This window comes from Gobio gobio, assembly GCF_949357685.1.
Source record: "Gobio gobio genome assembly, chromosome: 20".
NCBI classification, from domain to species: domain Eukaryota; kingdom Metazoa; phylum Chordata; class Actinopteri; order Cypriniformes; family Gobionidae; genus Gobio; species Gobio gobio.
In genome coordinates, this window is record NC_137113.1 from 6,728,578 (window position 1) to 6,755,769 (window position 27,192).

Genomic DNA, 27,192 nt, shown 5'->3' on the forward strand with positions numbered 1-27,192 from the left:
TAAGCTATTAGTAATCTAAAGTTGACTTTGGATTTCACAAACTCCAGAAGAACATGCTCTTTCGATGTATACCCTTTTAGCAAATAAAAACTCATCTCACGACCTAAAATGAGTTTGACACTTCTGTTCTAAGTCGTTCTTAATCACGTAATATATCTGCGATTTAAGGTGCTGGGCAGCGTCCGACCGGAGCTACAGGAGTCCATGAGTGAGTCCAAATGGGCCTCTGAGGAGTTCTGCTTAAGGATGAAATAATGGCACCGCACATGCAACCATAAAACAGACTTAATGAAAGGCAGAGGAGGTCTGGGAGAACAGACACACACTGACACACTCCTGAAGTCTTTCTGGAACAGAACACGAGCTCATAACTCCCTACAGCCTGAGTGAATGCACTCCATCTGCCCCAGAGGCCCTGGATCCCATCAGATCAGCACAATTCATCCAGTTTACAGTACAAAACATGCCGTTCTGTTGCCTGGTGCACAAATGTTTGGACACAGCAAATGAGTCAATTACTATAGAGTTCGATCAGAGCTGTTAAAAGTTGTTTTAGGGCCGGGTGTGTATGATACATCATGAAACAAACAAGTCAAGCACAGTACGTGTGATATATGCTCGTTATTTACACACAAAAATGATGAAAAATAACAAGATGGATGCATCCCAGATGATGGATCGATGGATGGCTGAATATTTTAGTAATTGGCAAACTTTTTTTTTTAATCCAAATTGAATTGCATTGCATTGAAGGTATACATTTTTAAATCAAATGTAACAGTCTTCTGAACAACCTTCCAAAACCTAGACAATAAAACTCCTATAAGTGTGTGTGTGTGTGTGTGTGTGTGTGTGTGTGTGTGTGTGTGTGTGTGTGTGTGTGTGTGTGTGTGTGTGTGTGTGTGTGTGTGTGTGTGTGTGTGTGACATCAATCTCTGCACTCAGGTTGACAGAGCATTTGTCTTGTTTTGTTCTGTTCATCCCAAATCAGTTTGTGAAGTCCAAATTCAGCACTGCTCCCCCTTGACGACATTCAGGTCGAGAAGTGCTGCAGTTTCTGGGTGACCCGCAACTCTTGTTTCCCATCAAAACAAAGCAGGACGCATATTGCCTCACACTGTTGAGAAAATCTACGGAATAAGCTGAAAAAGTCACAATAGTTTATGAAATCTTAACATACGGTGTTGTGAAACACCATATCTAGTGTTCAAATGACCCTTACTGGAGCATGGTGGGAATATTGTCCCTTTCTTTCTTTCTTTCTTTCTTTCTTTCTTTCTTTCTTTCTTTCTTTCTTTCTTTCTTTCTTTCTTTCTTTCTTTCTTTCTTTCTTTCTTTCTTTCTTTCTTTCTTTCTTTCTTTCTTTCTTTCTTTCTTTCTTTCTTTCTTTCTTTCTTTCTTTCTTTCTTTCTTTCTCTCTTTCTTTCTTTCTTTTTCTTTCTTTCGACAGTCTAACTCCAAACACACCTGAGCAAGTAATCAAGCTCTTCAGGATCACTAGAAAATCACAGGTAGGTGAGTTTGATCAGGGTTTGAGCTAAGCTCTGCAGGGCATTGGCCCTCCAGGACTGAATTTGAGGAACCCTGCTTTAGACTGTCGCTTTGCCGTTGCTGGGGTTCTATGAGTGGCTTTAGACTGTTGCTATGTCGTTGCTGGGGTGGTTTGAGTGGCTTTAGACTGTTGCTATGTAGTTGCTGGGGTGGTTTGAGTGGCTTTAGACTGTTGCTATGTCGTTGCTGGGGTGGTTTGAGTGGCTTTAGACTGTTGCTATGCCGTTGCCGGGGGGCTATGAGTGGCTTTAGACTGTTGCTATGCCATTGCTGGGTGGTCTGAGTTGATTTAGACCGTCGCTATGTCGTTGCTGGGGTGGTTTGAGTGGCTTTAGACTGTTGCTATGCCATTGCTGGGGTGGTCTGAGTTGATTTAGACTGTTGCTATGTCGTTGCTGGGGTGGTTTGAGTGGCTTTAGACTGTTGCTATGCCGTTGCTGGGGAGCTATGAGTGGCTTTAGACTGTTGCTATGCCATTGCTGGGGTGGTCTGAGTTGATTTAGACCGTTGCTTTTGTTCCAAAAGGAACATTTAGGACTAGTTACATGCTAAAAATCAATACAATGGGTAAAAGGTTTGTGCAAATCACTAAACCAAACTATGAGCAAAAGTAATAATATATGCCTACTTTTACATTTACATTTACATTTATGCATTTGGCAGACGCTTTTATCCAAAGCGACTTACATTGCATTCAAGGTGCACATTTTACATTTTGTCAATTCTTGCTTTCCCTGGGAATCGAACCCATGACCTTGGCGTTGCTAGCGCCATGCTCTACTGTTTGAGCTACAGGAAAGATGAATTTTTTTCCTTATCTATTTTCTTTTTCAGTTTTTGCAGCATGTTTTCTTTTCATAAAGTGTTTCAGCTCAAATAGTCTGGCAGGGAAACTGGTGGTCCGCTGGAGAGCAGATTGAGGAAGACGGGGTCAGTGATTCAGAGGTGCTCTTCAGAGGTTTGGACTTACATGCCTTCAGGGCTCAATGTCTGTTGTGCTGACTAGAAATCTGAGCTGCAATCTAAACTCTTAAAACACACAGAGGTGCATCATGGGTGGTTTCTGCTCTCCTGGTGGCCCTCGTTTGACCGCCTCACCTCTAAAGCTGTTGACACAAGATCATCCAGCAATCGCTGAGGGCGGAGATCAGTGATACTTTGGATCTTAACTGCAGGTCTGGTTTAGGTAAAATAGATGGTCTGAAAGACGCAGAGGCAGGAAAGAAAACCACTTAGGCGACTGTAAAGATGTCGCAGACATCTATATCTATATATATATATCTATATATCTATATCTATGGTTATTAAAAAAATGTCTTTTATTTACCCTCTGACGCATACGATCACACCGATTAGAAAGTTCAGTGCGTCACATGGTCAACTGCTAAATTCAAATTAGTTTTATTCACACCACATTGTAAGTTAACTATGGCGTTTACTCTATTCTTCTCCCAGTTCACCAGCCAGTTACTATCATGTATTTTGGGAGAAGTGGATGAATTTACGTGTTGTAAATCTGATAGATCCGATTCTTGTGGCGCAAACTAACATGGTGACGCCCATCACTCGTTATAGATCAACTAACACAATCATTTTAAAGCTCTTTAAACGCCAAAACACATTCACTTACACATATTTTACAATCAGAATATCAGCTATTTCGTGATAGAAATTGCTGATATGTAGAATTCGTGATATGTAGAATATTTTGAATAAAAAAGGAAAAATTAAATATGGTTCAGTGCTATTGTGGTCATGTATCACATGACACGTTGCAATGGAAATAAGAAGGTAATGCGTTCAAAAATAATGGTTGAATTTAAGAACTCGTTCTGAGGGCCCAGCTAGAATATTTTGAATTTATGTGTGAAAAGGTTAATCAACATTTCTTATGGTTCATTTGCCATCTTGGAATAATTCATTCCAAACTTTTTTTGCAACGTATTATGAAATTGCATTCTCTGTGAAGGATACATGTGATGCTGCCTTAAAATTTGGTGCAAACCATGCAAAAAAGAGCAAAGAGCCTACATTTTTCTAAGGGGAATTATTCAAAAATGTCTCAAGACATAAAGACCAATTCCGCCTGACTTAGCTCCACAGACTAACCAAGAGTTTTCTGACAAACATCAACCCACCAGCTCAAATTAAACACTTTTCCAAGGAGAATAACAGGGGCTTGTTGCAGGAAGTGCACAGTGCGTAGGGTTAAATCTGGGTGGAAACGGTGGTTGCTTGTAATCTTACCGTGACATTCGGTAAGGTGGTGACGGCACTTCCATCCTCCAGGTAGTGTGTTTCTGTGTAGTGACTAGCAAACAACCCTCTGCAACACAAACACACAAACAAGTTACATTCACTCATTTCCTCAAGTCATTTTACTTCAACATTAAGTATTTACTTTCTTGGTTTCATGTTCCTGGTATATTGTTTGTCTTCAAAACCTGCTCTTCTCTGAAACAAAAGTTATTTTTCAGCTGGCATCACTAAAATGAAGTTCCGCCCAGTTTCACTCAGAAACGTCTTACATTATGAAAGTAAGAATCCAGGCGTCTGGATCCGCCTTTTTTCCGTATAATCCGATCAGCAGCAAATGATCGCGGCTACAGAGATCCCCTCAGCCTGTGAAAGGATGCCCTAATTCTCTCTCTTCCTCTCTTTCCCTGCTGAGATAATGTTCTGATCAGACCATTACCAACATCTGCACTCAATCGGCCCTCGTGCAGCTGTGCTTTCTTAACCAGAACCTGCCCGAGAGAAAGTGACAAACTCGTGAAGACGATTACAGCACTGCTGACTCAGAGAATAACAACCTCCCTGAAAACAGACTTCTGACAGTATAAAGTCCAGTTCACTTCATTACGCCAGTCAACTTTTCCAGGAAGAGACTGTCTATGTTTGGGACGGGTTAATCTAAAATTGATGACACCACACTAAAAGTCTGTCCAGTTTGTGGTCTGTGTGTAGTTCATGCTGTAGAATAAAACGTGAAAGTCATTCTGATAACTACAAATCACACTAGTTTTCAACCTCCAGGAGAAATTTGTTGTTGATCACTTCTCGCCAAACTTCACCCTAAATCGAATTAGATGATCTTAAAGCCGACTCCGTGTGGAGGAAATCGATGAAAACCTTGCAGTGAATTTACAATGAAATATGAATGTTTTCAAGAAAAACTTTAAGTTAAAAATAGCTTTAGCATGTAAGAAAACATTTGCTCTGTACTGAACCCTCGAAGAACTAGAAAATGAATTTAATTGATTTTTTAAAAGATTAGACATATCTTATTATTGAATGTAAACGTCTAATGCATTGTTCTGACAGCAGGAAAATTACTTTCTGATTAATGTTTATTATAAAACCGATATTTCCTCTCCTGGATCCAGTCCTGAACGCTGATTGGTCACTACATTATTACATCTGTGCTTACATAGAGCATTGTTGGGAAGATGCTTTTTTGAAAGAAGCCACTTATGCACACCATTTATTTGATAAAAAAATACAGTAAAAACTGTAATATTGTGAAAAATTATTAGAATTTAAAATAACTGTTTTCTTTTTGAATATACACTCACCTAAAGGATTATTAGGAACACCATACTAATACTGTGTTAGACCCCCTTTCGCCTTCAGAACTGCCTTAATTCTACGTGGCATTGAATCAACAAGGTGCTGAAAGCATTCTTTAGAAATGTTGGCCCATATTGATAGGATAGCATCTTGCAGTTGATGGAGATTTGTGGGATGCACATCCAGGGCACGAAGCTCCTGTTCCACCACATCCCAAAGATGCTCTATTGGGTTGAGATCTGGTGACTGTAGGGGCCATTTTAGTACAGTGAACTCATTGTCATGTTCAAGAAACCAATTTGAAATGATTCAAGCTTTGTGACATGGTGCATTATCCTGCTGGAAGTAGCCATCAGAGGATGGGTACATGGTGGTCATAAAGGGATGGACATGGTCAGAAGCAATGCTCAGGTAGGCCGTGGCATTTAAACGATGCCCAATTGGCACTAAGGGGCCTAAAGTGTGCCAAGAAAACATCCCCCATACCATTACACCACCACCACCAGCCTGCACAGTGGTAACAAGGCATGATGGATCCATGTTCTCATTCTGTTTACGCCAAATTCTGACTCTACCATCTGAATGTCTCAACAGAAATCGAGACTCAGACCAGGCAACATTTTTTCAGTCTTCAACTGTCCAATTTTGGTGAGCTTGTGCAAATTGTAGCCTCTTTTTCCTATTTGTAGTGGAGATGAGTGGTACCCGGTGGGGTCTTCTGCTGTTGTAGCCCATCCGCCTCAAGGTTGTGCGTGTTGTGGCTTCACAAATGCTTTGCTGCATACCTCGGTTGTAACGAGTGGTTATTTCAGTCAAAGTTGCTCTTCTATCAGCTTGAATCAGTCGGCCCATTCTCCTCTGACCTCTCGCATCAACAAGGCATTTTCACCCACAGGACTGCCGCAAACTGGATATTTTTCCCTTTTCACACCATTCTTTGTAAACCCTACAAATGGTTGTGCGAGACAATCCCAGTAACTGAGCAAATCGTGAAATACTCAGACCGGCCCGTCTGGCACCAACAACCATGCCACGCTCAAAATTGCTTAAATCACCTTTCTTGGCAGCAACTGCCATGTGATTGGTTGATTAGATAATTGCATTAATGAGAAATTGAACAGGTGTTCCTAATAATCCTTTAGGTGAGTGTATATTAAAAATTGTATTTATTCCTGTGACACAAAGCTCAATTTTCAGCATCATTACTTCAGTCACATGATCCTTCAGAATTCATTATAATATGCTGATTTGGTGTTAAAGAAACATTTCTGATTATTATCAATGTTGAAAACAGTTGTGCTGCTTCGTATTTTTGTGAAAACCGGGATATATATTTTTTTTTCTTCAGGATAATTTGATAAATAAGTTAAAAAGAACAGCATTTACTTGAAATAGAAATCTTTTGAAACATTATACATGTCTTTGCTGTAACTTCTATTTTAATGCATCTTTGCTGCATAAAATTAATTAACAAGAGACATCTTACTGACCCAAACTTTTGAGTGTACTTGATTTATCTACTGTGCAATCACATACCAATCATTAACTTCAATTTAAGGAATAAGTCATGGGATTTTTGATCTTCTTAATGAATTTACTCGTGTTTGTTATCTTAATATTAATATTATGCATATTGCATTATGCATTTTTTTGGCACTTGAGACAGAATTTTTAAAAAGGTTGCAGGAACTCAACCATAACTTGTTCATACTGCAGCCCGACTTCTTGTCTCTTATCGCTTAATTATAATGGAAGGATGTTTAATTGGTCTCACCTCGCACTGTTCACGGCTTACAGGACTTCACATAGTAAATGGGATTAACAACACATGTAACTACAAAACAGAATTTGGCAGTGGTGTCTAAAAAACCAGGAAGAGACAAGATGTCTTGAAATCTTCCATGTGATCACAGATGTTCTGACAGATGTTGCTCTACTGATCACACATGCAGCAGTAGCAGCATTTACAAGCACAGAGTCTTGAAGGAGCAGCAAAGCGATCTGAGGTCTGATCCGCGGCCATAATAATTCCCTCAGGTGGGTTTTGGAGGCATATGGTTAAGGCAGGAGGGTCAACTCATATGCATGATCGTCCACAGACGCTGGAGACTGTGAAGGCCAAACATAGGATTTATCCTTTTTTTTTTTTTGCACTATTTTGAGTTTTAGCTTCGTACAAATACATACAAATCATGAACTTTGCTCAGGGTTCAACTTCCATGACCTTTCTATGAGGTTTTTTAAAATGATTTTATAAAGATTGCACTCACAAAGAATAAAAAAATACAGCCAATTGAATTTTAGTAAAATGTAACTATAAAACAAATAACCTTTTAAGACTGTTCAAGGCCTGGAAATCTCTATTTTAAAACTTTCAATGACCATTGGAATATGCAGTGCATTTCCATTAAACATAACAACTTCCATAAACTACTAAACAAAAACAACTTCTTCTCTATGGAATCAATCAATAATGTTTTCAACCATTAAACTGAAGACGCCAATGACGACCATGTGTGTGTGCACTTCATAATGGAAGATTTATTCATTTAGCAGATGCATTTATTCAAATCAGCTTACAAATGAGGAAAAATACAAACACATTAATCATCAGAAAAACTTCCAAAAGAAACTTCCAAAATCAGCAAGAGAAATACTAAATGTATTCTGCATTTACAAACGGAAAACTACTAGAGGGAAAACGTCCCTCTACTAGCAGACAATTAGTCTTACAGTCGCCTACCAGACCCAAAAATGAACTCTCTTGGAAGATAGTCATATGGACCACTTTTATGGTAATTGTTTGACCTTTGGGGAGCTTTCAGTGTTCACACACCATTGAAGTTTAATTTTTTGGGTGAAATTAAACCACTTGGAAGATCGTCCCGCCACTACTAAGTTAGATCCATCCCAACTCCTCATTACAACTCATTAGATCAACACATGGCATCACCACCATGTCCTTGAGAAGATCTAGTTCCAGCATGACAAACATGAAAATGGCTAAAAGAGAGGTTAAAACTGACATACAACCAACAAATTATTACAATGTTTCTGGGGCCATTTTCTCATTTATTTTTCAATTATTCACACGAGCAGAAACCAAACAGAGCGAAAGATTACAAAGGAGAAAAAAAGAGAAATAATTCTACCTTTCATGCTGCGGAAAGACGGCTGCAGCAAAGCCACAAGCAGAAAAAACTAATCAAATCATCAGTCACTAGGGGCAAAAGACACAGCAGGGCGCTGTTGTTTCCCCTGGTCACTTAATGCTTTGTGTTCTCGCAAGATAGAAAACTAGAAAGGGACACGACAGGAGTGGACAGAAAAAAAAAAACAATCATTTTTTACTCGCCCTCGTGTCATTTAAACCTGAATGTTGTTAATCTTTCTCTACACAAACTTCAACACTTCATAGTCATTGCATCCGTCAAGCTCCAAAAAATACAAAAACCCACCTTAAAACCATTATAAAACAGTCCAATGTGTGTTATATTTCTAGTCTTCCTAAGTCACATGATTACATGTGGTGAACAGACTGAAAATGTAATCTTTATTCAATGATAATCTTGAATGCACACCCAGAAAAAAAAAAAAACAACATAAAACATTTAATATTATTCAACACTTCATTATATTCAGTGAATAAATACACATACACTTAATTTATTCACTTCAATTATTTTATGAATTATAATGCTAATATTTTTTTAATTATCTAATGTTTATACACTCACCTAAAGGATTATTAGGAACACCATACTAATACTGAGTTTGACCCCCTTTCGCCTTCAGAACTGCCTTAATTCTACGTGGCATTGAATCAACAAGGTGCTGAAAGCATTCTTTAGAAATGTTGGCCCATATTGATAGGATAGCATCTTGCAGTTGATGGAGATTTGTGGGATGCACATCCAGGGCACGAAGCTCCCGTTCCACCACATCCCAAAGATGCTCTATTGGGTTGAGATCTGGTGACTGTGGGGGCCATTTTAGTACAGTGAACTCATTGTCATGTTCAATAAACCAATTTGAAATGATTCGAGCTTTGTGACATGGTGCATTATCCTGCTGGAAGTTGCCATCAGAGGATGGGTACATGGTGGTCATAAAGGGATGGACATGGTCAGAAACAATGCTCCGGTAGGCCGTGGCATTTAAACGATGCCCAATTGGCACTAAGGGGCCTAAAGTGTGCCAAGAAAACATCCCCCACACCATTACACCACCACCACCAGCCTGCACAGTGGTAACAAGGCATGATGGATCCATGTTCTCATTCTGTTTACGCCAAATTCTGACTCTACCATCCGAATGTCTCAACAGAAATCGAGACTCATCAGACCAGGCAACATCTTTCCAGTCTTCAACAGTCCAACTTTGGTGAGCTTGTGCAAATTGTAGCCTCTTTTTCCTATTTGTAGTGGAGATGAGTGGTACCCGGTGGGGTCTTCTGCTGTTGTAGCCCATCCGCCTCAAGGTTGTGCGTGTTGTGGCTTCACAAATGCTTTGCTGCAGACCTCGGTTGTAACGAGTGGTTATTTCAGTCAAAGTTGCTCTTCTATCAGCTTGAATCAGTCGGCCCATTCTCCTCTGAGCTCTAGCATCAACAAGGCATTTTCGCCCACAGGACTGCCGCATACTGGATGTTTTTCACACCATTGTTTGTAAACCCTACAAATGGTTGTGCGTGAAAATCTCAGTAACTGAGCAGATTGTGAAATACTCAGACCGGCCCGTCTGGCACCAACAACCATGCCACGCTCAAAACTGCTTAAATCACCTTTCTTTCCCATTCTGACATTCAGTTTGGAGTTCAGGAGATTGTCTTGACCAGGACCACACCCCTAAATGCATTGAAGCAACTGCCATGTGATTGGTTGATTAGATAATTGCATTAATGAGAAATTGAACAGGTGTTCCTAATAATCCTTTAGGTGAGTGTATTTTGATTAAATAATTATATATATAATATATATATATCCTATTTATATATATAAAAATAATATTGTGTTGGCCCCTCTTTTGCTGCCACAACAGCCCTGACCCATCAAGGCATGGACTCCACTCGACCCCTGAAGGTGTGCTGTGGTATCTGGCACAAAGATGTTAGTATCAGATCATTTAAGTCCAGTAAGTTGCGAGGTGATGACCTCCATGGATCGGACTTGTTTGTTCAGCGCATCCCACAGATGCTCGATTGGATTGAGATTTGGGAAATTTGGAGGCCAAGTCAACACCTCAAACTCATTGTTGAGCTCCTCAAACCATTCCTGAACAATTTTTGCATTATCTGCTGAAAGAGCCACAGCCACCAGGGAATACCGTTTCCATTGTCTGCAACCATGCTTAGCTAGGTGGTACGTGTCAAAGTAACATCCACATAGATGGCAGGACTCAAGGTTTCCCAGCAGAACATTGCCCAAAGCATCACTGCCTCCGCCGACTTTCCTTCTTCCCATAGTGCATCCTGGTGCCATGTGTTCCCCAGGTAAGCGATGAGCATCAGATCAGCATCAGACCAGACGTGAGCATCAGACCAGACCACCTTCTTCCATTGCTCCATGGTCCGGTTCTGAAGCGATCACGTGCCCACTGTTGGTGCTTTTCATCACTCTGACTGGTCTGCGGCTATGCCGCCCCATACACAACAAACTGAGATGCTCTGTGTATTCTGACACCTTTCTATCAGAACCAGCATTAACTTCTTGAGCAATTTGAGCTCCAGTAGCTCGTCTGTTTGATCGGACCACATGGGCCAACCTTCACTCCTCACGTGCATCAATGAGCCTTGTCCGCCCATGACCCTGTCGCCGGTTTTCCCACTGTTCCTTCCTTGGAGCACTTTTGATAGTGTCTGACCACTGCAGACCGGGAACACCCCACAAGAGCTGCAGTTTTGGAGATGCTCTGACCCAGTTGTCTAGCCATCACAATTTGGCCCTTGTCAAACTCGCTCAAATCCTTATGCTGGCCATTTTTCCTGCTTCTAACACATCAGCTTTGAGGACAAAATGTTCACTTGCTGCCTAATATATCCCACCCACTAACAGGTGATGAAGAGATAATCAGTGCTATTCACTTCACCTGCGATATAAGTTATACAAGTTAAAAAGCAATTATCTTTTACAGGACACAAGCTTCTATAATTATATATGCTATGTAAAGACTCTTAAAAAGGTTGGAACAAGATGAGAGTGAATCATGACAGAATCAGCTATTACTTTAACACTGCACCCCTGGCAGCTTTAGAAGAGCAAACAAACTGGAGCACATGAGACTAATTTTATTTACATGTGCATCCTGATTCCAGTGATGAAGTAACAGAGAGACACATCCAGACTGGAAGCCGGCCATTCGCTAGAGAAAGTCAGATAGACAAAAGAGAGGAACGAACAACAAGGGGGTTCGGAGGGGGACAGAGTTACAGCTCAAATTACTTTCCAGGCCTTGGCTGACTAAACGTGAATTCAGCTGCAGTGAACTCGTGCCCATCTTGTCAAGGACAAAATGCAGTTTTCTCATGCTACTTGGGAGAAATCAGGTCACGGCTCGTTCCAGAGCATCTCCTCTTGCACAAATTAGTTCCTCTTTATCATCTTACACATCTGGAGTGTCCTCTTATCTGATAATTGGAAGATGGATTAGTAATGCAGAGTAGCTATTAAATACCTCCGTTTAGAATGCTAAATGATTAATACCTCAAATCATGCAGCTTGTTGAAGAGATGTGTGCTGTTACTTTTATGAGCAATTAGATTTACAATTCTGCCAGGTGAAAGACAAAAATAATCCCACAGACTTACTGTACACCTAGAGACAAGAATATCCCAAAGACTTGGGGCTTTTGACTTGGGCAAACAAGAAAACACAGGAAAAAGGATTTTGGATAATGCCATCTTTGTGAGGACATTTTTTTCTTCAAAACATAAGGTTTACAAGGACCACACACACACATGTTGGGTTTTCATGTTTTATGGGGACTTTCCATAGGCGTAATGGTTTTTATACGTACATACAGTATATTCTATCCCCCTAGCCCCTGCCCCTAAACCTACCCATCACAGGAGACATTCTTCATTTTTACATTTTCAAAAAACATCACTTAGTCTGATTTATAAGATGTTTTCCTCATGGGGACCTAAAGATGTCCCCACAAGGATGAGGATTTCGGATATTGCCATCTTTGTGGGGACATTTTGTCCCCATAACGTAGGGATTACCAGTCCCCCCACACACACACACACACACACACACACACCTCTAAAAGTTACACTGCAATGACTTATAAACTGCATAGCAATGCACTAAAAACTACTCTAGACCCTTAAGGAAACACATAGCAACGCCCTGGCAACCACTCAGAACACCCTGGCAAACACACAGTAACAACCAGGCAACTGCTCAGAACACTTAATCAACCGCATAGCAATGCCCAGGCAACCACTCAAAACACCTCAACAATCACATAGCAAAATTCTTGCACCTACCCAGAATATAATAGAAATCACATAGCAACACCCTAGCGGTCACCCAGATCACTCTAACAAACAAAACCATTCACAACACATTAGCAGCCACATAATCAAAGGCTTGGCAGCCACTCAGAGCACTATAGCAAGCACATAGCAATATTCTGGTACTTCCCAGTACACAAGCACATGGCTACACCCTGCCAACCACTCAGAACACTATAGCAACTGCATAGCAACAGACTAAAACTGCCCAGAACATCATAGCAACTACATAGCAACACCCTGTCAAGCACACGGATCACCCCAGCAACCGCATAATAACGCACCAAAACTGCTCAGAACCAATTAGCAACCACATGGCAACACCCTGGCAACTACCCAAACAGTAGGGAGGTGGTAACTTTTGCACAAGTAATGTTCTGGGTTCAATACAAAGTACAGCCCTCTGTTAACAGCATAATGTCAATCACCACAGACAATCATTTAGAGAATAGCAAAAACTGAGGTTACAGGTTTGGAAAAACCAAAGAATACTTTCAGCAAAGCATAACATTTTTTTTGCTACTTTCTAGATTATAAAGTACACTTTGTCATCAGCTTCATCAGTTCTCAAGCTCGGTTCCATAACAAGTTTCAATAAAGGTATCTAATTTCTAAATGACTCACAGGAATAAACCAAAAAACACTTGTGTGATGGGGAACTGTTGACTTGGAATGCAATAATCCATGGAAATATTCAGAGGTTGATGTAATGACATCCCATGGCAAGACAGAGACTGCTGCCAGTTTGTAAGCTTTAGCTAATGAGGAACGTTACGCCCTTGGACAGGACGAAGGACCGCTTGCCTCATCGCAGGGCTAAACTATTCCAACATGAGCTGGGATGAAGGCAGATGTCGTATACTGGGTCACAGAAAACACCTGAGGACCAGAAATCTACTCAACTGTGAAGAAAAGAAACCCACCTAAGGGTTTTATTTCAATGCACAAGGGCAAAAGGTCACAACAAAACATTTAAAAGAGCATTACTGGAAGAATTCCTGAAAAATAAAGACGCAAAGATTCAAAGCAACAACTGATCACCTTCACACTTCATCAAGAGGAAGTAAAAGAACTGGTTGTAACAAAACATTCAGAGTTTAATTAAAACAAGCAGAAAGTAGAACTTATTATCTGTATATTTTCCTATCTCTATATTGTACTTTTGTTATAGGAATTTGTGGGTTGTACTTTTTTGCTTTTTGACTTGGGCCAACAAGAAAACACAGGAAAAAAGGATTTTGGATAATGGCATCGTTGTGAGGACATTTTTTCCTCAAAACGTAAAATGAGACTTATATTATATTTTTGTTATAGGAATTTGTGGGTTGTACTTCAGATGTAGGAGACTTAGGGCCCTTTCACACCTACCTTGTTTGGTTCGGCTTTTCTGACTTTTCAGTTTGTCTGAATCAAAATTACAGGTGCAATGTGAAACCAAAACGAACCAAATGTATAAAATGTATCAAAACATGAACTTCGGTTCGGACCTTGGTGCGGACTTTCAGGTGGGAAAACACCCTTAATGGAGGTCTCAATTATGAGTCTCAACACTGTAAAAAGAATACGCTCATGAAATGTTGTTCTAAAGCAAATAGTTTAATCAAAAATATAGTTTAATTGCACTAAATTAACACCCACAAAAGTCATTTTAAGGGTCAGCTCAAGTATATTTATCTCCTTCAACTTTATCTCAGATTCTTCCAGTTCCTCCAGAGAATCAAAAACAGACATAAATGACTTTAGTTATTGATGTACCTTTAGAAAATCATGTGATACAAGCAAATAACACTGAGACAATGTTGAGATGTGTAAGATTACTAGACCTTTTCTCAGGAGAAACATCTGAGTAGCAAAAGTCCTCATTTGTTCTTCATTTAAACGGTCTAGGATAAACAGTCGAGACCTCATTTGTGATTTTTTTTTGTTCCAATGTGTATGATGTGATTTCAAATCTGATGTTTATCAATGATGTATTTCTCCATTGGAGTCATTGTACTGCCAAACAGAACAAATAAACTTCAGAAGGAAAACAGCTCTTCATGAAACCCCAAACCCACAAGAATAAGAAAGTAAAAAACGCAACCTCTCCTCTGAAGAGTATCCATTAATGCGGGATCTTTGGGCACATCTGGCCACATTAACACATCTGTCATCGCGCACGCAAACATTACGAGTCTGGGCGTGCGCGTTTCCTTAAATCACATTTCTTTTCATCTGTGATTTGGGTTGCTATCTTTGCCACACACCCTCTCCGAGACCAATGGAGAACTTTCAGATGCAGGAAAAACCAAAAATAAAATCATAAAATCAATAGGTTATTGCAAGGTTAGCAACAAACATCTCTGGTTAATGATCTCAGCGCTCTCTCTGTGAGTAACATGTTCAAAAAAGCAAGAAATCAATCGTTTCTCGCAAGCACATGCAAATGTATCAGGATAAATTTAGAGCTCCTGGATGGCATCCCACAGATGCTAACACTTACAACTCATTTTTCAGAGGATTTGTTCCTCTGACACTTGCGCAACGGACATCATCACATAAAAGTGAAATCAAAAAAGCCTTTTTTGAGTCCAAATTACGTTTTTTGGTAGTGTGAGAGTCTGTGAAGTCACGGCCAAAGGTACAGAATTAGCCCGCACGTCAAGCCAAGGTCTAAACCGTTCTCAATCCCAATCCATCACGGCAATTCCTGGAAGATCTTTCATCTCCTTCTTGTATTTTGGGCCCAATTGTTGTTCTCCCTTTGGGCCTCAGTGTGTTCATTACATCCGTTATGACAAAACATTTGGACGGTCTACCTTTCAAGCAGCCTCACATCTGCTAAAAGTAGCAAGAATATGATATATGAAAATAATCCTGCTCCGTGAGCCAGTCACAACCATCTGGGAATACTTTATTTACTGATTCATTTGAACAGCATACAGCAGAAGACACGCCAGTTCTGTCTCAACTGCTCATCTGGCGTCTAATAAATACGGAATTAAACAAAATCCCCACAAACAGCGTGAGAAACCTGTTTAGAATGAATAATTCACGAAAAAGTGACGATTCTGTCATCATTTACTCACGCTCGTGTCATTCAGAACATCGTTCTTCAGTGGAATCTTTTCCACACATGAAAAAGACATGGAACATTTACAGAAACACCATGAATTTTTCACAAAAGTAGTAAAAAGAAGACATGGGTGAGTAATTGATGACAATCCTCACTTGTGGTTGATTTAACCCTTATTTTCCGTCATACGGTTGAGACGTTAAACCGAGGTCCAGACTCTCTGTGATCATAAAAAATTCCCAGGATGTCCTTCGGAAAAAGAGTAGGGGTGTAACCCCGGCATCCTGGCCAAATTTGCCCATTGGCCTCTATCCATCATGGCCTCCTAATCATCCATATACTGATTGGCTTCATCCCTCTGTCTCCTCTCCACCAATCAGCTGGTGTGTGGTTGAGGAGATTCCCCCCTTCTATATGTAAAGCGGTTTGAGTACCCAGAAAAAGCGCTACATAAATGTAACAGATTATTATTATTATTATTATTTTACAACATAATGGCAATGACGCTGCATTGTTGTGATGTAGAAACGATCTGCCATTCTCTCAGCTTTGTGATATCATGCAAATCAAATGTGGAATGGTGTGTGCTGAATAATAAGTTGTCCGTTTGGTTGTGTCATGCTGAACCTTGAGTCCTGGAAAACCCCTAAAGAGCGCTGTCTAGACGAGGCCTTCGGTTCAGGAGGAAAAATAGTGTTTTGTCCTCATAATTCACCTGAAGCCAAATGAACAATGCATCGTGTACGGAACCACTCAAGTGTCCTTCACTCTCCAGTACTCACAAAACATTTCATTTGGGCTCAAGGAGTCTGTGTTCGTGTCTAAATGAACAATCTTTCTACGAATGCAAATGTGTATGAATCAGAAGAACCACAACATCTATATTCATGAAAACTCTGTACTGGAACTAATGACTTCAAACCTTCAGCCTCATTATTCTTCTGGTGAAGCAAATGCGTGCATAAAAGAACGGTCTCTAAACAAATTAATTCATAAAACACCTTTGACCTCTTTCTTTACGCCATCACTTCTGCATTTACTAAATACCCAAGTGGAGATAACAATAAAAACAAACAAAAAAGTAAGAAAGTAAAGTCAAAAATCATTTAGGCATAACATTATGAAAGGTGAATAACACTGATTATCTCTTCATCACCTGTTAGTGGGTGGGATAAATTGGGCAGCAAGTGAACATTTTGTCCTCATTTGATGTGTTAGAAGCAGGAAAAATGGACAAGCGTAAGGATTTGAGCTAGGGATGTGACGGTGAGGAAATTTTCCCACCGGTTAATTGATGTGTGACAACACCGGTAATACCGGTATCACCGGCGGAGGCTTTTAAATCACTAATTCTATCTAACCGAAAGTAACATGCACATGACCGCTCTGAACTGAAAACGCGCCAGTGTTGGGTATTCACACACCGTGAATGACAGCTCGTCTGTAAATGCACGCTCTGTGAGGCCATGGGTGCGTCTCAATCAGTTCCCTAGTTCAGTAGTCAGGGCACTGATCAAGCATTGATCAGTCTATGATTGAGATGCACGCCTTGAATGAATAACAGTTCATCCGTAAAGCCATATTTATACTCGACGCGCCCACACGAGCGCGGCAAAAATAAATGCGCGCAGTCAGCGTGTGTGAATTAGCGCCAATTCGGCTGCGGGTTGCTTAAATTGTGGGTTCATTAGCCTATTATTTTTAATGAAAAACACAACAACAAAACAAATGACAAACTCCCTTAAATAGGCGCTTTTACGTTTCGCTTTGAAACCAAATCTTCCGCGATCATCTCAGTCAGCTCCTCACTCTTAAATCTGATGAATGACTCCTGCCGCTGCCGAGACTCACGGTCGGATCCTGCTTTATTAAGCAGATACGTTCAGTTTTTATTTGTATTGTCTGTTCTCTAACTGAACTAAATTATTTTATTACTATAAAAATATCAAAAAGACGGTGGGCGGTGCCACGGTGGGCAAGTGATGTAACCGGTGTTGAGTCAGGACACCCGTAACACCGGCAACACCGACTATCGCAGCAAGCCTAATTTGAGGGAGTTTGCCAAGGGCCAATTTGTGATGGCTAGATGACTGGGTCAGAGCATTTGCAAAACTGCAGCTCTTGTGGGGTGTTCCCGGTCTGCAGTGGTCAGTCTCTATCAAAAGTGCTCCAAGGAAGGAACAGTGATGAACCGGCCACAGGGTCATGGGCGGCCGAGGCTCATTGATGCACGTGAGGAGTGAAGGTTGGCCCATGTGGTCCGATCAAACAGACGAGCTACTGGAGCTCAAATTGCTCAAGAAGTTAATGCTGGTTCTGATAGAAAGGTGTCAGAATACACAGTGCATCTCAGTTTGTTGAGTATGGGGCGGCATAGCCGCTGACCAGTCAGAGTGCCCATGCTGACCTCTGTCCACCGCCGAAAGCACCAACAGTGGCACGTGAGCATCAGAACTGGACCACGGAGCAATGGAAGAAGGTGGCCTGGTCTGGTGAATCGCGTCTTCTTCACATCACATGGATAGCCGGGTGCGTGCGCGTCACTTACCTTGGGAACACATGGTACCAGGATGCAATATGGGTTTACCTTTTAAAGCTTCTGTCAAAAACATTATCTGCATTTAACCCCAATGCAAAATCCTCATTAAATTCTTACAATACATCATCTCTCCACGTGTTTCAGAACTATTTAATTTCCTCCAGTGATCTCTCGCAAACACTGGCCGTGTTTCCCAGCTACACACATCCAACACTTCCTCTCAGTATGTTCAGCTTTCATCGGCATCCCTGTAGGGAACTCTCACACTTGGCTGTCTGAAGCCAAACCCCAGACTCGTGCTCAACACCACACGACTGCTGCGATTCGAGCAGAACATCTGCTTTCTGCATGAGAGCGAGGGAAAGAGCTCCCACAAGTCCCTGCTCCTCTTTTATTGTGCTTTAAAGAGCGCGAGTGGTGGAAAAGTTACTCGTGAGCACCAAACCCCCTGAAATTAGCGAACAAAAGGAAAATCACTGAGGCAGGGTTCAGTTTCCTCAGCAGATCTTCAGGGCTCTTGGGCAAACGGGTTCTGCTGGTCAAATGGGGCGGAAGCTTGGTGTTTTTTAGTAATCTGCACAGGATAACCCCCCCCCCAACGCTTATTCAGCACAGGCTGTCAGACTGATGGAGCGCATGGACCGCTGCGCAGAGGTCAGAGGTCAAGAAACTCTGCTGAGCGACAGGATGCTCCGACTGAGGTCAAGCTGCATGTCAGAGCGAAGACAGGATGTGGGATGAACAAGTGAGGGAAAAGACAACAGCGCACATTCAAAGACTTCCACAAATAAACAGACAGTCTATAAAGACATAAGCAAATAAAAGCAGACACAAAAACAAACAGATTTACTTGAAAGTGTTTTAGTGCAGGAAGGAACATTTATGCATTTAGCAGACGCTTTTATCCAAGGAACGAAAGAATATTTGTCATATGCAATGCCAGGTTTATTAGACAACTAAATGAAACATTTCAAGCATTTGCTGTACATTTACAAGGATGATTTGCACCCAAATGAAAGATTATCTTTATTTTCTCACACTAATGTCATTCCAAACCCGCATTACTTTCTTTCCTCTCTGGAACACGTACGTTTAAAAAAAAAGAAGTATATTTTGCTCATTTCCATATAATAAAAAAAGACCCAAAAAGCATCATTAATGAGGCCCATTTGACTCCATTGGTGTATATATGCACTATATTTCACTGTATGTCTCTTCTGAAGTCATACAATGTCTTTGTGTGAGGAACCGACCCAAATTGAAGTCATTATTCTCTTGAAGTCTTGCTTTTGCTGTAGATATGGAACATCAGTAGTTTGATCAAGAAGAACAAACAGGGTTTAACATAGGTCACATGTACTTTTACCCAAAAACAATGCAAACTACAATTTCACGGCCGGTAAGACCTATTTATGGACATTTTATGAATTCAAACTTCAAACATATTAGCAGTTCACTAGGTTTTGAAACAGAGCTGATGTTTCTCTCTACCCATTATACGGAACAATGCAAATGGCTCCATTTCAACTCAAAAAATCCATCTTTTGATTCCTCTGGTTCATACGTCCACCATATAAGGACAAAGAACTCGGTAAAAACATGAAGTCACTTTACAGAACATAAAATATGGAGAGATGTTAATGAAAACGGTATAACGGCCATCTGACATGAGTAATGCCTGAATGCCATTCTGTACGTGTAATTTAATGCTTTTAAAATTAAAATCTGTTATCAAAAGAACAATTCTGCACATCTGTAACACATTTAGCACAAAGTAAAAGAAGAAAAATACAACTTAAAAGACACACACCACATCAGTTAACACGGTTTGCAACAACCACGGCTGTCATTTTTTCAAATCAAATACAAAAGTAGCTGTAAATAATGCATATTAAGTCTAGGCATAGAATAAAACATTATAACATTAATATCTGGGGCATTTTCCCCCAAGCCCTGATTAATTTTTGACCATGGCCCTGCATATTTATGAAATCACAACCTGTTCCTCATACAAATCGTAGCTCTTCAAAATACATTTAAAATCACTTGATGCTTCTTGGACTTGGTCACTGCATGCTGCTGCTTTATGAAAAGAACAGTCAACATACTTCAAAAAGGTCATACAGGTTTGGAATGACATTAGGGCGAGTAAATACCGATCCTTCCCTCAGGTTATTTTGACACAAAACTCATTTTTATTTAGAGTGTCCACTGGAGTGATCCAAGACCTTAGGACTTTTGTCACACTCAAACCATGAATACCCAAAAAATGTACTGGATTCGAGGAGTTTATTGGTTGTAATAAAAAAAAAAGTTACAAATCCTTCCCTCGAGGGTCAATTTGACCCCCTTAGGAATTAATTGAATGCTTCAGTACAAATAGAAAAACTTAAAAGTGCTAAAACGTATGAAATAAAATATTTTATAATGTCAGTGTATCTGAATATACTAGACATACTCAAGGGGCTCTATCATATCCCCGGCGCAATGCGACGTCAGGCGCGACGCAAGTGTTTTTTTGCTAGTTTAAGCCAGACGCAGTTATATCATTTTTACATCCAGCGCAACAATGTTTAAATAGCAAATGCACTCGCGCCCATCTGATCACCTGGTGTGCTGGTCTGAAAACGAGGTGTGCATTGCTATTTTGAGGAACTGAAAATGACTCTGCCAATGACCAACAAAAACCTGGTCTAAAGTCAATAGTGAAATATATTTTGTGTTATTTAAAGCTACACTGTGTGATATTTTCGCCCATCTAGCGGTTAAAAGGTATATGACCATCCAGTGAATATTAGTTTCTGTTCCTCTCAATTCCGATTTCGTTTTAACTCCTACGGTGGCCGATTTAGTCCAAGATTAATATGGCTTCCAGTTCGACCTCGTCCACATTCGACACGGTGCCATCGAGTGTTAAAACGCGAAAGGCGAAGCTTGAATTTACGGGTATGTAATATTACACACCCATGACTCATTAAGAGACTAGGTACAACCCTTTTGGAACATGTGCCTAAAGCGCAGACCGTTTTTCCGTCGTTAAACTAGCAAAAGTGGATTGGGACACGCCGTAAGAGCACCTGCGCCATACGCTTTAGACCATACGCTCAGATCGTTAAAAAAGGGGCCAAGTTCTAACTTTAGGACCCAGCGGAACGGCTCATTTGCGCATCTAGCGCTATATAGTGGCAAGTCATGAAATATCATTTGTTTTTTTTCCCACAAGGTTCACAGAGACCCAAACTGGCCCAATGTGAGACATTTGAGCTGGTTATTGCATGTAGGCTACTGGAGAGTTATTTTGAATTTAAAGGTCCCGTTCTTCGTGTTTTTTTGAAGCTTTGATTGTGTTTACAGTGTGCAATATAACATGTGTTCATGTTTCGCGTGTAAAAAAACACAGTATTTTTCACACAATTTACTTATCTGTGTACCGCTGTTTCCACTGTCCTAAAAACGGCTGGTGATTTCCTTGTGCTATGAAGTCCCTCCTTCAGAAATACGTACCGAGTTCTGATTGTGCCAGCGGTTCCTGTGCTGTGATTCGACCACAGCTTAGCGCACGTGAAAGCGGTTCCTGTGTTGTAATTTGACAGCAGCTTAGCTCACGTTGGAAAGGTCACGCCTCTTAACGGAGAGATGTATGCGTTCAATAATCTCTACAGCGTCCCTGGGAAAGCCAAACAAAGGTGATTTGACTCCTGGATGAAAATAGCAGCGTCTCGATGACATGGCGATAAACACACTCAACGCAACAGTTCCTTTTCTCCATGCGACCGTCCGCTTCTCCACGTGGGACAGCAACAAGACCGCGCCCCCTTTTTCGCGTTTCTTTGTGGGCGGAGGTTAGTCTGTTCTACTGCTCTACTGACGTAATTAAAGAAGGAAGTACCAGGATGTAGTCCAAGCCAGCCGTTCGCTGTAGGCTTTGAAAGGGAACTTCTGTTAAATAAAATATCTCGCTTGGCATTGAACTTTGAGCTTTATAATTTTACAGGTATTATTTATGCTCTAACAGCAACATTACACACTAACTAAAGTTTGAACAATGGAATCGCGAAGAAGGGGACCTTTAAGTAAAAAAAAAAAAAAAGCTTAAATTTGATTATGTATTGATAAAATCTTGTAATTTAAAGGTATATAATAATAAAAAAATTATACAATTTTGACCCTCGAGGGAAGGATTTGTTACAGGTTGGAAGGATGAGGGTTAATTCTGCAAAGCCATTTCTATCATAATCTCACAAACCCATTTGGGGAAACCCGTTCTGCTGCACAGACGGAAAGATGCTTATAGCAGTCCATCCACAGAGACATACGGTCTCATCTGGAAAATAGCTTTAACATAACTGGACCTGTAATGTGATGAACAGAGAGGAGAGGAGAGGAGCGGACAGGACCCGATTCATGTTGACAAGCTTCCAGTCAAATAAAAAAGTGAACTGAGATAGTATCACAACTGGACAACAAAAGAGACCTGGGGCCGGATTCACGAAAATCTTCTTAAGAAAGAAGTTAAGTGCAATTCTTGAAAAATTCTTAAGAAGTTCTCCAACAAGAACATCTTAATTTTTTACTTAAGAAGAAAATAAAAGGTGTTGTTTGGTGTTATTTTATTGAAAGGTATTATTGAAGACTAGCTGAATGAAAAACACCTCAAAGCCCATCTTTTTGCACTTCCTGCAGATTAGCCTACCGTAGATATCATAATAAGTGTGCAGACTATTTTCGTCGTGACTGGCTTGACGGGAGTAAATCACTCAATATTGAGTTTTTAATGTGCCGTGACGGTAAAATCGAGCCTAAAAAAGAGCCTAGCCGTTTATCAAGAACGTGCTCGGGTACCAAAGATCGGCCGTTAGATCTACACAAGACGAATCCAGATTTTCCCACACATAGACTAATTCGTGGCGGTGTGGCACAGAATCAACACCGGCCGCCACATATCGTGTGTCGTTATTCTTTTTTTTACCCTGTTTAAAACGTGCAGCGTATTCGTTCAACTGCACTTTCTTTCCCTGCTCTCCCTCCGAGTCCGTCTCTCTGTCACTCACGAGTGTCTCTCGCTCTCAAATTGCCAAACCTGCTTTTGTTATTACACAAAGTCTAAGCTTTTACATTTTTTAAAGTTTTAATACGAAATTCAAACAATAAATAGCGTTTGGTGCTAATGTGGCATAGCCTAACAGTTAAAGCCAGAGGCGACATGCTCTCTCATCTCCCGGTGGCGCGCGCGTTCACGTGGTTCACGGAGATCTCAATACTTCTAGCGCTGTGTCAATACATTTGAATGGATAGACGACAGTTTCACTATTCGGGTATTTGCAAGTTTTGGTAAACAGTACAGCATAGTGTGCATTGATTATTACGTCAACCACATTTACAGTATAATTTTATTATGGAGAGTGATGGAGATGCAACATTGTTAACATTAATGTTAATGTTTTTCTTGTATTTAGCCCTCAGGTATTCCTTAATAATTGGTCACACTTATAGCCTACTCATTGATGGTCAAATGTGCATACACCTTAACTATTTTTCAATTAAATAAATGTTCTATATTTTAGTTTAATAATATTTATCGAATATTTTGAGGAGATCTTTTGGTACTAAATAGGCCTATTATTTGTGCAATAATTATGGTCCATTAATGACCATTTAATGTATGAAATAAATACTTCTAATATTTTTTTTCTTATTTATATTACAATTAGTGTAGTAATTAAGGTTAAAATGGAGATATCCAATGCAAATTAGAGTCATTATGTGGCTGGAAAAATAATTAATTTAATTTGTAATGCCATGGTTTACCCACTATTATGTGCCTGTATGGCTCTTTAATAGGTCCCGTTTTTCGTATTTTTTTGAAGCTTTGATTGTGTTTACAGTGTGCAATATAACATGTGTTAATGTTTCATGTGTAAAAAAACACAGTATTTTTCACACAATTTACTTATCTGTATACCGCTGTTTTCACTGTCCTCAAAACGGCCTGAGAATTTCCTCGTTCTATGAAGTCCCTCCTTCAGAAATACGTATCGAGTTCTGATTGTGCCAGCGGTTCCCGTGTTGTGATTCGACATTAGCTTAGCACAAGTTGCCCGGAAAGGTCACGCCTCTTACCATAACGGGGAGATGAACGCGCTCAAACTACAGCCCCTGAAGGCCAAACAAAGGTGATTTGACTCCGGGATGAAAATAACAGCGTCTGATGGCGAAAAACGCAACCGAACCGAACCGAACGCAACACTCCCTCTTCTCCACGAGGGAGCAACAAGACCACGCCCCCTTTTTCGCGTATTCTTGTGGGCGGAGGTTAGTCAACAAACTGTTCTACTGACGTAATTAAAGCAGGAAATACCAGGATGTAGTCCAAACCGGCCGTTCGCTGTAGGCTTTGAAAGGGAACTTCTGTTAAATAAAATATCTCGCTTGGCATTGAACTTTGAGCTTTATAATTTTACAGGTATTATTTATGCTCTAACAGCAACATTACACACTAACTAAAGTTTGAAAAATGGGATCACGAAGAACGGGACCTTTAATAAATATACATGTATCTAGTCTAGTTGCTCAAAAAAGTATTGCAGATCATAACTGCTTACTTATTTTTAGGTTTTGCATTTCAATACATTTAGACATGATCAAACACTAGATTTCTTTTAATGTGAAATTTTTAAACGTTAATAACTTGCATCCTAATATTATTAATGATACTTATACAAACACACACAAGTGAATATTAATGAATGTGAGCAAATATAATTTAAAATAGTTTGAGATAGAGCTAAAAAGGCAAACTTATTTTTCCTTATATGTACAGTAGGCTATTTTATATGAATTGATACTGAATCAAGATCGAAATCAATATTTGTGCCAATCACCAACCCCAAATACCCCATCCAAATCCCCGCCCGCCCACCACCACAAATTGGTTTCTAATCTGTGGGAAACACTGGAATCATATCTCAGAGACATCCGAGACAGCGGCAGACATCAGAAGGACTAGCCGAGGAAAGGCTGCTCTCGGCGGGGTTAATGAGCGCTGAACACCCGCTGATCGCCTGGATCTCACAACTTCGAAAACGGCAGATAAAATTGTCAAATAGGCACTCTCTTTATAAATAAACCACAGATTTAATCTTTAATCAAGTGCATTCTCGCCTGAAAAAGTCTTAAAACTACAATTTGTGACACAATAACAGTAGTATTTTTAAATTACGCTGGGTTTGTCGTCCGCTATTGACGCTTGCTGGTTGATGCGAGCTGGTTGCTGGTTTTATACTCGTCCATTTGGTACTTTTAGTTATAAATATTATATTTAGCTAGCTACTGTTATGTTGTAATGCTTAATATTTGAAACAACCCAATAAATTCATTAAACATCTTACATTTGGGTATTTAACAGTCCTTCCAGAAAAACGTGATTATACGATCGCATGATTTAATGCATAATCAGCCAAAGTCCACATATTTATGCGGGGGCCACATTTTTTCAAATACGCCGCACTTTCGCCACGTCAATTGCCTATTTCCACGTGCAAAATATGCGGGCTAGCATGATTTCATAATCCCCGCATTTTCGTTGCAAAAAAGGCATATATATTAGCAGAAAGTTGAATGTTCGTTTACTTCACACAAGAGCCGCCATTTCCCCCTATTGCCATGGGAACGTTTTGAAGTGACGCAATTACCCAGACTGCGCAAAGCAGTTTCCCGGTGTGTTGACCGATTTCAAAAAACAGCATCATAAGGCTTCGAATCGTTATGAATCAGTGAGTCGATTCAGCGGTTTGGATCGCCAAAGTCACGTATTTCAGCAGTTTGACACGCGATCCGAATCATTAATCGACTCGCTGATTCATAACGCTTCGAAGCTTCATGATGCTGTTTTTTGAAATCGGTCATCACTATATAAGTCGTTATTTTGGTTTTAGCACAAAAACTATTCTCGTCGCTTCATAAAGTTATTGTAGAACCACTGTAGTGAGATGGACTTTGCATAAATATCCTGCATTTTTCAAGAAAACGTGCCGCATAATCAAGGATTTTTGCCCGCAACAATCACAAAAAAAAGCTGCATTTTTCTGGAAGGACTGAGTTAAGAAAATTCAACCTTTCTTAACTTCTTTCTTAAGAAGATTTTCGTGAATCCGGCCCCTGATTCCAAATCCAGGTACAATGTGAGTGAAATGGGTTATTCTGCACTAAATCCCTTTCTGAGACAGCAAAAGTTATTTGCTAATTATTCTGTTGTTTCGATGTAATCTCATGAGATTTTAGCCTTGATATCGGAGCTGCAGCTACATCAAATGCTGAATGTTCATCATGCAATACTAATCAAAATAATCACAATATGACATTCTGACCGAATCGTGCATTGATAAAAGAACCATTAGGCAGGCACTTGAAGGAAGATGCATCTGTGGAAGAAACAAGCGCAGAGCTGGTGAGACGAGAGAGCAGCACAATGAGGCACGAGTGATAAAAGAGAATGACAGATGAGTGGGTGTGTGTGCGTGTGTGTAAGACATCCATACAAAAGACAAGAAAATGATGCTTAGAGACAGGGCTGCTACAAACACACCTTCTCGATCCCGGGGGTTTATGAGATGTTTTCGGGGGTTTTCGGACCCCTCTAATTAACGTGGAATGTCAAGGAGCCGGTTTCCTTCATTAACGACCGCTGGAAGCTGCCGGATAATTGGAGCTCTGGATAAGGGCATCTGAAACACTTATACGACTCAGCAGTTGAAAGTCTTGTTTCTTCATCTGCACTAATGAAGAGCTGTATTCATGTACTGCATCTCCAAACCGTGGTGGGGGTGTGAAGGACCAAATTACCACAATCACATAACTTTTTACTGTAATGAAGTATGAATGAATAAATAATTTTGTACAACTTTACAATAAGTTCTCACTTCTTAACATTAGTTAATGTATTAACTAACATGAACTAACAAT

The 27,192-nt window shown here is 40.3% G+C and overlaps 1 protein-coding gene across 2 annotated transcripts in view; it reads right to left on the reverse strand.

Moving 5' to 3' along the window:
- adam12a (ADAM metallopeptidase domain 12a) overlaps positions 1-27,192 on the reverse strand; it is a 173,656-nt gene that overhangs the window by 80,640 nt on the left and 65,824 nt on the right. For both annotated transcript variants that reach the window (XM_079846048.1, XM_079846049.1), the window contains exon 4: positions 3,799-3,877. In XM_079846048.1, the coding sequence (XP_079702174.1) occupies positions 3,799-3,877 (79 nt within the window). The remainder of the gene's footprint in view (positions 1-3,798; positions 3,878-27,192) is intronic.